The 12,136-nt window shown below is 53.8% G+C and overlaps 1 protein-coding gene across 4 annotated transcripts; it reads right to left on the bottom strand.

Annotated features, from left to right (window-relative positions):
- Positions 1-3,052: 3,052 nt before the first annotated feature.
- Sh2d2a (SH2 domain containing 2A) lies at positions 3,053-11,572 on the bottom strand. Of its 4 annotated transcripts, XM_052731593.1 has the most exons (9): positions 11,448-11,572; positions 10,779-10,885; positions 9,940-10,121; positions 9,327-9,416; positions 9,002-9,170; positions 6,620-6,775; positions 6,088-6,375; positions 5,861-5,869; positions 3,053-3,608 (listed from the first exon to the last, which is right to left on the bottom strand). In XM_052731593.1, exons 1-9 carry the CDS (start codon positions 11,479-11,481, stop codon positions 3,471-3,473), a joined length of 1,173 nt encoding a protein of 390 aa, XP_052587553.1. In that variant the 5' UTR covers positions 11,482-11,572; the 3' UTR covers positions 3,053-3,470. The 4 variants fall into 4 exon arrangements, with proteins under 4 accessions (XP_052587553.1, XP_052587554.1, XP_052587555.1 ...); XM_052731594.1 differs by lacking the exons at positions 3,053-3,608; positions 5,861-5,869 and having other exon boundaries at positions 5,981-6,375; positions 6,644-6,775; positions 9,002-9,218; positions 10,731-10,885; XM_052731595.1 differs by lacking the exons at positions 3,053-3,608; positions 5,861-5,869 and having other exon boundaries at positions 5,981-6,375; positions 10,731-10,885.
- Positions 11,573-12,136: the final 564 nt, after the last annotated feature.

Raw genomic sequence — 12,136 nt, 5'->3', positions numbered from 1 at the left:
TCAGAATGAGACCCTACCTCAAAACCTCAAAACAAAACAACATCCCTATGTTGAGTCACATTGACCAGGACAGGAACCGAGGAGGCTGAGGTGTTTGAAGATTGGACTCAAACTGCAGAAAGATGGGGATCTTGTCATGAGGGGCTTTGAGCCTCCCAGACAGCCACAGTTGGCTAACAGCAAAGGGTCCATAGCTTGCTTTCAGGGGAGGGCTATGTAAGGTAGTTCAGGATGACCAGCCCACAGCCCTTTTTGAGTGCATCTGTGAGTTTTGAGTGAGTTTTGATCGCTGCTGCTTTCCAATCTCCCTGTCCTGAGACCACCACAAGTGACATTACTGACATCTGTTCGCTGAGGGAGCGGGGAAATGGAAGTGCAATGAGGATCAGTCACTATGGCCAAAGGCTGGGTCTGAGGACTGCTGGATCTGCAGTGGGAACTGCCTGCACTCAGCAGGGCTTTCCACTGGGGAGCAGACTGTTGGCAGATGTGGAGCAGTCTGGGCCCGAGTGCCCGGAATGGGCAGAAGGGTTGGTGTCTTCTTTTCTTTTCCTATTGATGTGATAAGGTATTCTGACAAAAACATCCCAGAGGAGAGGGTTTATTCCGGCTCACACTGCAAACGTGTCATGGCAGGGGAGCCAAGGCAATAGGAGCCTGAAGCCTTCCCTTCTCCTCTTAGTCCAGGATCCCCTACCGAAGAAACAGGTTCCATCCATAATTAAGGTGCATCTTCCCACATTGATGATTAATTAATTAATGTCACTCACAGACATTCTTAGAAGCTGGCCTTAATCTAGACACTGCCCCCACAGCACAGGTGTGCCTGGAGGCTTGTCCTTGGATGACTTTAGCTTCCGTCCAGTTGACACTAGCTGTAGCAGATGGAATGGCCAGAGAAGACTGAACCGGTCCCCATCTCCCATGTGAGGAGTCTGACTGGGGAGGAGAGGGGCCTGCTCCCTACAACTCCCTTTCCATCTTCAGGTGATTCTACCTTTCATCTTCAGGCCGCATTGCAGCCCTAGACCTCGGGTCTGTAGTGAAGCCAGCAGGGCAGGGAGAGTCAGCACCTTGGATTTTATTTCTGTATGCATAAGCTGGGGACTGAGCCCAGGGCCTTATGGGTGCAAGGCAGGTGCCCTACTTCTGAGTTATATCCACCCTGATTCCATCTTCAGGGCTGGGCTACCTCTGAGAGCCTTGGCAGGGCAGGGACCTTATCCTTCTATCTGTGGGACCCCTTGGTATCAAGACTCGGTCACCTCCCTCTCTGACCCCACAACCCTCTGTAGATGTCATGAAGGATCTCCAAAGCCCCTAAGTAATCATACTAGTCAAAGCTGTTCATGTGAGACCCATATATGCTGGTGAGGCCTCAGTCCCACTTCGTCTTTGGGCCTACCTTTGGTCTAAGCCAAAGGCTGCACTGTTCAACAGTAGAATGCCCTAAGGAGACATACCTGCCCACCACGCTCTATCTGGAAGCTTAGCGAAGCTCATTGCTTTCTGACTTCCTGCTCTCATCTCCTGCTGCCTCAGTCACTCTTTTATGCCTGCTCGGAACCTACCCTGAAGTGACTACCCAAGTGTCCTGTGAGACCTTTCTTGTGCTTTCTTCTCCTCTCTGATTCTGAGGTGGGGGCATGTGTTCCCCACTCTCATCTTCCAGGGCTCAGGAGGGCTCTAGATCTTCAGCAGACAAGGAACCCTAACTGTTGACTCAGCACCTACGGCTCTTCAGCCTCAGCACAGGAGTGGAAAAGAGAAAACTGGCTAGTCACCCGAGCTGGCGTTGGTGCCAGGCTGGGGGAGCTGCGATGGCGGCAGCACCCAGCTTTCTGGAACAAACTGGAGGGAAGAGCCTGTGACCCAAAGGGCACGTGTTGCCTTAAATGAGCTTTAGCAGAATCAGAATGCCAGCCAGGTAGGGAGCAGCGGTAAAGGTCACGTCCAGGGACTCAGGTGAACTCTGGAGCCAGCAGGACCATGCATGACCAGCCTCGGAAAGCCTCCAGTGAGATGGAAGTGGGACCTAGAGTAGATCTCTCCCTGGCCAGAACCCCAGAGAGGAGTTTTGCTCTGGGGCAGGAGGTCAGTCCTGAAGTGAGTCTGGGCAGGGCAGGGAGAAGACACCCAGGGTGGGGCAGGACAAGGAGAAGACACCCAGGGTGGGGCAGGGCAGGGAGAAGATACCCCAGGGTGGGGCAGGGCAGGGAGAAGACACCCCAGGGTGGAGCAGGGCAGAGAATGGGCTCCTGAGTGAGGCAAGGGCCTAAGCCCAGGAGTTTCAGAAGTCCCAAGAGACTCATGGAGCTGTTCCAGGAGTTTGCATCTTCCAAGGGTTCACAAACTCATAAGGTGCCCTTCTTCTGAGTCTTACATCATTGCCCCCGTCTCTATAGCATTCACTCCCAGGCCCCTGGCTGCCTATTCAGCCTACCCCAGCTAGGGGAGAAGTGCTTGGTAAAGGGAGCCTTGCCTTAGTGATTCTCAACTTCCAGCCCAAAGATCTATAACTTTGCCTAAGTGTCTTTGAACCCCTAGACCCCTGGGAACCACAGTGGGAGAGAGGAAAGGGTGGAGGAGGAGCTGGAAGGACAGATCTCTGCGGAGGGAGATTGTTGGTGATGATTTATTAGCCAGACAAGAACCAACAAACAAATTCTAACATCTGTTCTCACCAAACCATCCCTCAGACAACAGTAGCATTGGACTAGGGCCCAGATTCGAAGGCTCAGAGGGCCAAGGTTTCCTAAAGTCCAGTTTCTTCAGGAGGAAAAACCAGGGCATAGGAGGCAGGATGGCTTCCCTAGTACACTTCCTTGCATTGGGTCCGTGGTGACTCTCAGGAGAGCCAGGGAGTGTGCTGCTGTGATGAAGATCCCACATTCGTTTCTGTGACCTCCAGGCTGCTTTGGAGTAGGAGGGCAGACTTCTTAAGGGGACAGGAGAAGCTGGGGTCCAGAGAGGCCCCAGTACAGAACTCTGGAAAGCAAGCAGGCTTCTTAGTTGAGGAAATCTCTTCTGTCTCTTGTGGAGAAGAGAGGATTCAGGCTGAGGACAGAGAACCCTGAACAGAGGTTTTAATCCTTGACCTTGGCCCAGACCTTCTCCCTCTCTGGCTTCGTTTCATTATTTGCATAATGAGGGAATTGAACTTAATTGATACAGGCAAAAGAAATGCCGCTCCTGCACCCACAGCAGACATCACTCATCAGTCATGGTGCTCTTTTCTGCTGAGCTGGGACGTGACCTTAATATCCTTTCCAATGCCGCGCTCTAGGCAGCCGAGACCAATGGATTGGAGTTGGCATGCGGCATGACACCTCCTTGCCATCCTTGCGGTAGATGAAGGGGCACAGCTCACCTGTAGTCTATCCACCTGCCTTTCCTAAGAAAGGACCAGGCGAATATGAAGGTCTCAGGGCACAAAATACCCTTAGCTAGCCTCTCTCAGATCAGACATACTACGTAATGATGAGGCCGGAGAGGAGCCATGCCTGTTCTCTGTTCTGAAGCACCTGTCTACAAAGGGTATACTTCCAGGGGCAGGGCTGATGAGGAGGGAGAGGGCCTTGCTCTGTCACAGAGTTCTCAGAATGCAGCTCTGGAGCACCTGCAGAAGTGCAGACAGAAGGACAGCCCTGGGTCATACCGTCTGCCTCTTTGGCTGATATGCTGTCTCTAGGAAAAGGTATTTGGTCTTAACCCTTTAGCCTCCAGAGAGGGCATTTAGACTCCCACCCATGTCCATTCATTCCCTCTGTCTCTCCTCCTCTCCATTCCCTCTCCCTTTCTAAGCACCTGCTTTGTGCCAAGCACTGGGCTGGTACGTTAGAGATAGCTGAGTATTCCCCAGGGCTACCCCTAGTGAGTCATGCTCAGTGGGGAAAGGGGGAGACAGAAGATAAAAAGGAAGAAGGGGTGTCCCAGCTGGCCAGGGGCCCAGCAAGTGTGTTAGGAGGTCAGGCCAGGGAAGGCTTTCCAGGGAGAAGGGCAAATGGCCTTGAGGTGGGGTTAAGGGTTGCCAGGCAGCAGGTAGATAAGCTTGTAGGAGTTGCCATAGGCAGAACAGATGCATGTAAACTAGACGAGGCTTGGTAGCTCTTGGTGAGTTTGGAGAAATGTGATGGGAGTGCTCAAAGTGGGCCTGATGACATGGGATCTCACCTCCGTGTGGAAGACCTGGGGGCGGGGGGCGGGGGGGGGGCAGCTGCTTCAGAAAGCCCCTTCTGGCTTCCTCGGGGAAGAATGGGTCAGAAGTGACAAGCTTGGTACGAAGGAGGCCAGTTGAGAAGCTCTTAGAGAAACTGGGGTATACCTCAGATGGTGAAGAGGTTGTCTAGCTTCACAGGCCCCGAGCTTGATCCCTAGTGCCGTATGAGCTGCTCGGGAGCACACACTTGTAATCCCAGCATGCCAGAGGTAGATGCTGTAGGGTCAGAAGTTCAAGGTCTATCGGCTTCATAGTAAGATGGAAGCTTGATGCACACCCATCATCCCAGCATCCTTTGGAAGGCTGAAACAAGCAGCTATCTGTAAGCCAGTCTGGTCTACATAGTGACTTCCAGGCCAGCCAGTGAGCCCCTGTCTCAAAAATAACACCAACAAAAATATAGTTCCTAGAAAAGTCTTGATGAGAAAATGGCAGGAGCTAGAATTGGGGGAGAGGGCAGATGTTATCGACCTACAGAGATTAAAGTGAAAAGGGTGGAGATGTTTAGGGACCCCACATCTCTGGTTGGAGGTTCTGGGAGGTAAGGATGTGGAACACAGAAGGACACTCGTGTGTGTGTGTGTGTGTGTGTGTGTGTGTGTGTGTGTGTGTATGTGTTTGAGAGGGAGAGGGAGAGGGAGAGGTATTGGCCTGAATGACATTTGAGTGGCTTTAGAACCAGGGGGATGTTGTGGAATATTTGTTTAACTATGTAAAGATGTGTTGCTGTTTTACCTAGCCTGCCTACGGCACCTGATTGGTCTAATAAAAAGCTGAATGACAGGACTGGAGAGGTGGCTCAGCAGTTAAGAGCACGGACTGCTCTTCCAGAGGACCCAGGTTCAATTCCCAGCACCCACATGGCAGCTCACACCTGTCTAACTCCTGTTCCAGGGGATCCCACACTTGCACACAGACATACATTCAGGCAAAACACCAACACACATAAAATATAAATAAATTAAAAAAAAAGCTGAATGGCCAATAGTGAGGGAGAGCGTATAGGTGGGACTTTGGGCAGGGAGGATAAGTAGGAGGAGGAATTTAGATTTGAGGGAGAAAGAAAAAGAGACACCAGGGAGACGCCAGGGGCCAGTCAGCCAGACATGGAGGAAGCAGGAAAGTAGGACATACAGAATGAAAGAAAAGTAAAAGACCTCAAGGCAAAATGCAGATGAATAGTTAAATTAAGTCATAAGAGCTAGTGGGACAAGCCTAAGCTAAGCCTGGGCATTCATGATTAATAATAACTCTCCATGTCTTTATTTGGGAGCTGGTTGGCAACCCAAAGAAAACACTGTCTACATAGGGAACCTGGATGGAGACAGAACTGTGAAGGCAGAAGGTGGCAGGGGGCACAGGTGAGCTCAGCGGGCACAGGCAGAGCAGGGAACTTCGGTGCCCGCAGAGAGGAAGTCTGAGGAAGGACCTGAAGTATGGGGAGTCTGACTCATGGCAAAGCAATACCACTTTCAGATGTGACTGAAACTCTCAGTGGGGAGCCTGAAAGGGGTGAGCACAGAGTGCAGTGGCCACTTCCTCTGAGTCCCCTGGGGGTGACATGCGGGATTCTAGGTGTCCTCTGTTTGAGGAAGGCCTGACAGTCTAGAGGCAGGCTGGGAGGAGGAAGGTTGAGGGAACCCTGTCTCCCTTAATTTTTTTTTCTGAAGTGGGGGCAGGTAGGGCTTGGCAAAGGTGAGCCCGTGGGAATGTCCAGGAGAGTGGATAGAGCAGTCTCAGGCCTGGAGCTGGGCAAAGGTTTCCGGCCGCATGGACCACTCCATCCTGTTTCAGACTTCACCTTGCCCCGTTGTTCAGGAGGGGCTCCCTCTTTCTGCTGGCCTTCTTGAACTTTTTTTCCCCTGTACTCCCTTTGCTTGGCCTCCTGAGATAGGCCTGGACCAGCACTTCTGGAGGGTGGGGTGCCCAGTGGGTGCCATTCCCGATGGCCCTTCTACCTCAGCATAGATATTACTGGGGGCTTCTCCAGGGCTGCCCCGTCCCATGGCGTAGAAGGCTATGGGTTCATCAGGCTCCTGGTAGATGGGGTGAACAGGTAGAGCCCGATGGGGTCGTGAAGTAGGACGTGTATAGACTTCAAGAGGAAGCTGGGGCTTGGCAGGAATGGGAGGCCTGGGTCTGGATCCCTGTGAAGTCTAGGAGAAAAGGCAAGGCCAGGGAAGAGAAGTAATGAGAACCTTAGAGACAGGGGCTAAGCTCAGGCCTGTCTCAGCCTGAGCATCTACCCATGAGGTCCCTACCTTCCTGGCCTCTCCCTCTGTCCTGTGTCCCCTCTCCGGAGGCTGATCCCCTCTCCAGAGGCTGATCCCCTCTCCAGAGGCTGATCCCCTCTCCAGAGGCTGATCCCCTCTCCGGAGGCCCACTCATCTCATATAGTACCTCCTTGGCTTGGGAGGCCCACACTCCCTCTTTGTGTGCTGGGGCCTGGGCCTGCCCCTGTTGGATGAGTAGCTTGTGTTGGCTGTCTGGATCTTCCTGTCTTTTGCTTCCAGAGTCTGATTCGGTCCTCAGGGAAAGCCCAGCCGGCTCGGCAGTCTGCAGGGAGAGAAGGAGGCCTGAAGGACTGAGGTGGGGTGGGGATGACGGGTAATGGAGGAAAAACAGGTCTGAGAGGCAGGGAGAGCTGAAGAGAGAAGTGTGGCGTGGGCCAAGTTCTGTGTGTGAGGAAGAGGGAGAGAAGGTGTTGAGGCGGCCTGGGGACTGTGGATGGAAGTGAACTCTGGTCACAGGTGTGCCGAGCACTCTCAACTTCATTCATCTAGAATACAGGGCCAAGACAGTCTTTATGCTTGTGGTTGCAGAAACAGGAGGCTTTAGGAGAATTTACCTTCAGAGCAATCCGCATGGGGGACACACCTCCATGACAGCTGGGCCTTATTTCTTTAGGCTCAAGAAGTTTAATATGTGAAGACAGAAACTAAATGTCTAGGGGCAGAGACCACCTCGGGAGAGATGAGCCTTCCCTGGTAACTACCCCTAGGTAGTTATTCCCTGGTAACTATTCCTACCTAGGCAGTTATTCCCTGGTAACTACCCCTGGGTAGTTAAAGCTTTTAGTTCAGCATTAAGGCTAGCCTTATAAAGGGCTCCATGTGCCCTCCGCTTCCGGAGGACTTCCTCAGGCTCCTACAATCCACTCAAGGCTTTCTAGATCCAAATGAGCACTCTTCCTCCTGGTGTCCATCCTTCCCTGCCCTTCCCCCAGGAAGCCGTGTATTCACCCTGCTGCCCAATCGGCAGGAAAATCAGCCTCAGTCCCTCACCGCCCTCCCACCTCAAACCCAACCCAAGATCAGCTCTGCCCACTGCCGGTCTTTCACTTCTGCACATCTTCTCCAGGCTCTCACACAGCCAGCACCGTCGTTAGGTACGAGACTCCCCCACCCCACACTGAATCCTCCCACTCTCTGCAGCCTCTTTGCCCGTCTCCCCATCCACACACAGGCTTCCTGCTCTAGAAGGACCCAGACTTTCAAGCTTGGTTAGTGTTGGGCCCAGTTCCCATTCTGACCTTTGTTCCAGACTGGATCCAGCTCTGTGGGCTCCAGCTGCTTTCCTCCTGTGGATCTGGGGATTGAACCCAGGGCCTGGAGCTAGACAAGGCCCTCTAGCTACACCCCGACCCGTAGCTTCCTATTTGACATCTCAAACTCCATGTGCTTCTCTCTGGATCAGACATGCTCTTCTTCTTGTCCTCATCCAAACATCTTCCTGCTTCCTCATCTAGTTCTGCAAACACGCTGTCAGCTCCACCTTCTCAACAGCCAGCAGGCCCTTTTACTCCGTCAGCTCCCCTGCACTAGCCCACCCCCTCACCTTCTGAAACACCGTAGCCGTCTCCCTCTCCAGCCGCCCTGTCTGGCCCTCATGAACTTGTCTGGTCAGGCCTTTGCTTCTAACTGTCTAGTGTAATTGGACCTGGAATAGAACCTCAGACCCTTGGAAGAGCCGCAGGCCCCCTTACCTCACTCTTCTGACCCCATTTCCGGCTCTTCCTCCATCAGCCATCCTGATCCACCCACGGCAGCTCCCTCACTGCTCATCGTTCTCCAACACCTCAACCTCCCACTTCAGGGCCTTTGCCGCGTGTGGCTGTTACTTTCGCTCCAAATGCTCTTCCTCCAGCTGTCTTCAAACCGCCCCCTTTCACTCATTCAGGTCTCTGTTTCGATGTCCCCAACTTCTCTGCTGTCCCTATGTGTGACAGTGCCAACCCTGGAACTCTCCATCGCCGCTTGGCTCTCTTCCTAGCCCTCACTGTTTCTGCGATCAGTCTGTTCTCTGTATTACTCATGGAGTCAGTCTTGTCAGTGGTCAGAGGCACCTGCACTTTTTGAAGGTGGGGGCTCCCTGACAATTCCTGCCAAGCGAAGTGGTGGGCCTTGCATCCCCTGGCATCCACCACAGTCTCCGCACTTGACCCCATCATTGGACTGTCTGTCGTTGCTACGGTAAGTAAGGTTTATGAGTGAGATGCCCACCTGTCATGGCCATAGTTCTGTTTACAGGACCTCTGCTCCTCCCCTTGCCCCGGAGACTCAGTAAACCTGGCTTAATTTAACTCGATTGCCTCGCTTGCCTCCCTTTGCCCTGCTGGTCTGGTCATGGGCCTTTCTGGAAGAGGTGTGGGTAGGCAAGTGTGCCCGGTCATGGGTTGGGATGGGAAAGGCAGATGCCAGTAGCCTGGCCCTGACTGTGATCCTGGAGGGGGCAACAATTACAAACATTGGCCTCAGTTGTGGGTTTAGGGTAAGGGCTCACCTGGCGGGCAAGGGGCTGGGTGAGCGTCTCCCCATAGGGGCTGAGGGGAAACTCTGTGTAGTGTTGAAGCAGGTCCTGAAGCTGCGCGTGGGCACTGTCTTCGCCCAGCACCACGTGACGCCCATCCCCTAGCTGGGCAAGGAGGAAGTGACGGCAGCAGGTCCGGCTCCTGGAGGGGCCACTTCGAGTCAGACACACCATTTCTCCCCCTACCATGCTGAGGGAAGAGCCCCGAACCCTCCTTGGAGAGTGCAGGTCAGCACAGGAACCCACCCCTTGGTTAGCACAAAGCCCCACATCCAGATGGTCAAGGACCGCCCCTTACCTGTAGGATAGCACGAAGGTCACAGTGCTCTCGCTAAAGCGCACCAGATAGCATCCTTGAGGCTGGGGTTGCAGCAGCCTCTCAGCTTCCCTGTGCAGTTGGAGAGAAGTGTGGGGTCAGTTCTGACTCTTACGACCTCCTTTCCCTCACCCCCACCAAGCAAGTATATCATGGCTAGGTGGAGATGAGGGGTCCTACTTAAAGGGCCCTGGGCTTCATCCTGCAGGACAGTCTGGCAGGGGGGTGGGATCGGGGGGAGCTGCAGCCTCAACAGGCATGGCAGTTACCGTGCTGGAGTTTGGAAGTTGGAACCTGGACTGAGGAGATGAAGGAAAAGTGGGGTTGAGACATGGAGGGTCTGCAAGGGTAGGAAGAAAGAGGAGAGGGCTGGACGGAGCTGATAGAGATGGAGGGAGAGGGGCTGAAAATAGGAGGCCTAGAGCCAGTAGGGTAAATGAGCCTCGGGAGAGAAACTGAGGCACAGAGCGGACTGAACCAGAGCTCCCCCTTAGCGAAAGGCCTGGGAAACTAGAGTCCTAACTGTCATGATTTCCGGACTGACTCAGATCCACAGCCCCTGTGCTTTCTGGGGGTTTTGTCCCCTGTGACTCACCTCCTGGTGATGAAGCCATGGAACCAAACAGGGGCGGTCCTGAGCAAGAGCCAGTGGGACTGGGTCTTCTGGACCCATGCTCTGGTCTCAGCTTGCAGTGACAGACCACCTTTCCCAGGTACCTCTTCCTCCTTGTCAGCATTCCCTAGGACCCAGGCGGCTCCTGGGGCTGAGGCAGAAGCCTGGACATGAGAGACGTCAGGGACAGAAACAGCCATGATTTGAGGGCTCCTGACCCCAAGCTGCCTCCTTTTTATCTTCATATCGGTCCCTCAACCTATCTCAGGGTCAGATTGTCCAGAAAGTCCTTCCCAAGGCCACTGATTTAAATTTCTTCTGGCCTTCTGATGGCCTTCCATACTGGCCTCAGAGGGCAGGGGATGGTATAGGAAGTCGCCCCAGGCAGGAGAGGGTGGCTTCTTCTCTGGAAAAGGACATTGAGCTGGTGGCTGGGAGGGGAAGGGACTGAAATAAGATCTTACGTGCTTTGGGCATTTCATGGAGGTGCTGACCCAGAATGCAGACAGCTGCATCTGGCCAGGATCAGTGCCTGACCATATCCTGGTCACCTGCTGACTGGGCCTGAGCTTTCCACAGAAACTGAGGGCAGGTGGGTCTCTGTGTACGGGAAGGAGGCACCCCCACTCCCTCCTCCTCTGCACCCGTCCCGGTCCTCAGCCAGCCACTCATTCCTGCTGCCTTTCTTCTTGACCTGTATCCATGTGCTTGCCCTCATCCTTGAGGGGGTGGGAGTGGATGAGGCAACTGTACCCCTCCATGTTTCTACTTACCACAGTGTGTGTGGCCCTGGGGCTGAGCTGAACCTCCTGTTCCGTCACAGCCTGCATGCTGGGCTTGCTCCCCAAATTCAGGTCCTGGCATCTCCCCTGGGTCAAGTTCATGGGCTGGAAGGTGCTGAAGGTGGGGGAGGGGGCTTCATGATTCCCTGTTGGAATGAAGGGGGTTGCCGGGGTTTCTCGGGAGTGGTGGTGGTGCCCCTCCCTCTCTCCTGTACCCCAGGCTTAGAGTGTCTCTCAAACATCCCTGAAGGGGCTTTTCCTGACAGGGGCAGTCATGACGATAGCGTAAGTGTAAGTGTGAACCGGGGAAGTGAGTGGGAATCTCAGGGACAGGAGTAAAGAGTCAAGAGGGTCCAGAGGGACTGGCGGCCAAAGAAGGCTCGTCAATAAAAAAGAAACCCTGGGAACTAGGCTGGCCTTCTGATGGCCGGGAAGCTGTGTGGAGAGGTGAATCCCTTCAGGCCAGGCCCTCTCCTGTCTAGGTTCTTCCGCCTGTTGTCTTCTTTTACCCTTTTGTTCCAGTCTCCTAAAAATCTCCGAAGACCCTGTCCCTTGCCTGCAGGGGTGCATAGTAGGGAGCCCCCGAGATGGAGCAGGAGTTGTGGACACTATGGCCGCTCTGGCTTGGGTCAGCTGCTGTAACTGGGATGTGGGAGCTCAGGCCCAGGAAGGCCGAAGGGGTAGGAGAGCCTTGAACTTCACACGTACCTTGGGGGCATGTCTGAGCCAAGCAGAACTCCATAGAGGCAGGTGTGTGTGCTCTCAAAAGAGGTGCGCACTCGGCAGCGGCAGCTCATCTCTCCTCTCACTCCTTCCCCCAGGGACAGGAAACATCGTCGTCGCTTTACCCACCTCCTCTGTCATGAAGAGGACCCACGTCATGGAAAGCCCAGTAAGACGACAGACAGTCCTGGCCCTGGAAGGCGGGCACCGGGGTGCTGGTGGCTTACTCTGTTAAGTGTTGAGGAGGTCTTCCTATCTGACCTTTCTCCCTTCTCTGAAAGCTTTCTACCAGTTCTCAGAGATGCATAGAGTTTTACTTTGAGGAGAGACGTGAGGACAGAGGGGCAGGGCAGCAACAGGAAGGATGTGGGTTAGACTTCTGGAAGAATTTTGCTGTGTGTATGTGTCTGTGTTTATGTGATGTGTGTGTACACCACAGGTGCACTTACCCATGTGTGTACATGGAAACTAAAGGGTGAAGCAAGGTCTTCCTCATCCACTCTCGGCCTTACATTTTGAGACAGGGTCTTTCAGTGAGCCTTGAGCTTATAATTTCAGCTGGACTGACTGGTCAGTTAATCCCCTGGGATTCACCTATCTCCCCTTAAACCAGCATTGGGGTTTCAGACATGTGCCCAGTTTTTATGTGCACACTGAAGCTCCCGACTCGGGTC

Source organism: Peromyscus californicus, unplaced genomic scaffold (genome assembly GCF_007827085.1).
Source record: "Peromyscus californicus insignis strain IS unplaced genomic scaffold, ASM782708v3 Scaffold_9__1_contigs__length_137607984, whole genome shotgun sequence".
In the NCBI taxonomy this organism is placed as follows: Eukaryota; Metazoa; Chordata; class Mammalia; order Rodentia; family Cricetidae; genus Peromyscus; species Peromyscus californicus.
Note: the sequence above shows the minus strand (reverse complement) of the source record. Positions and strands in the feature narration are given on the sequence as shown.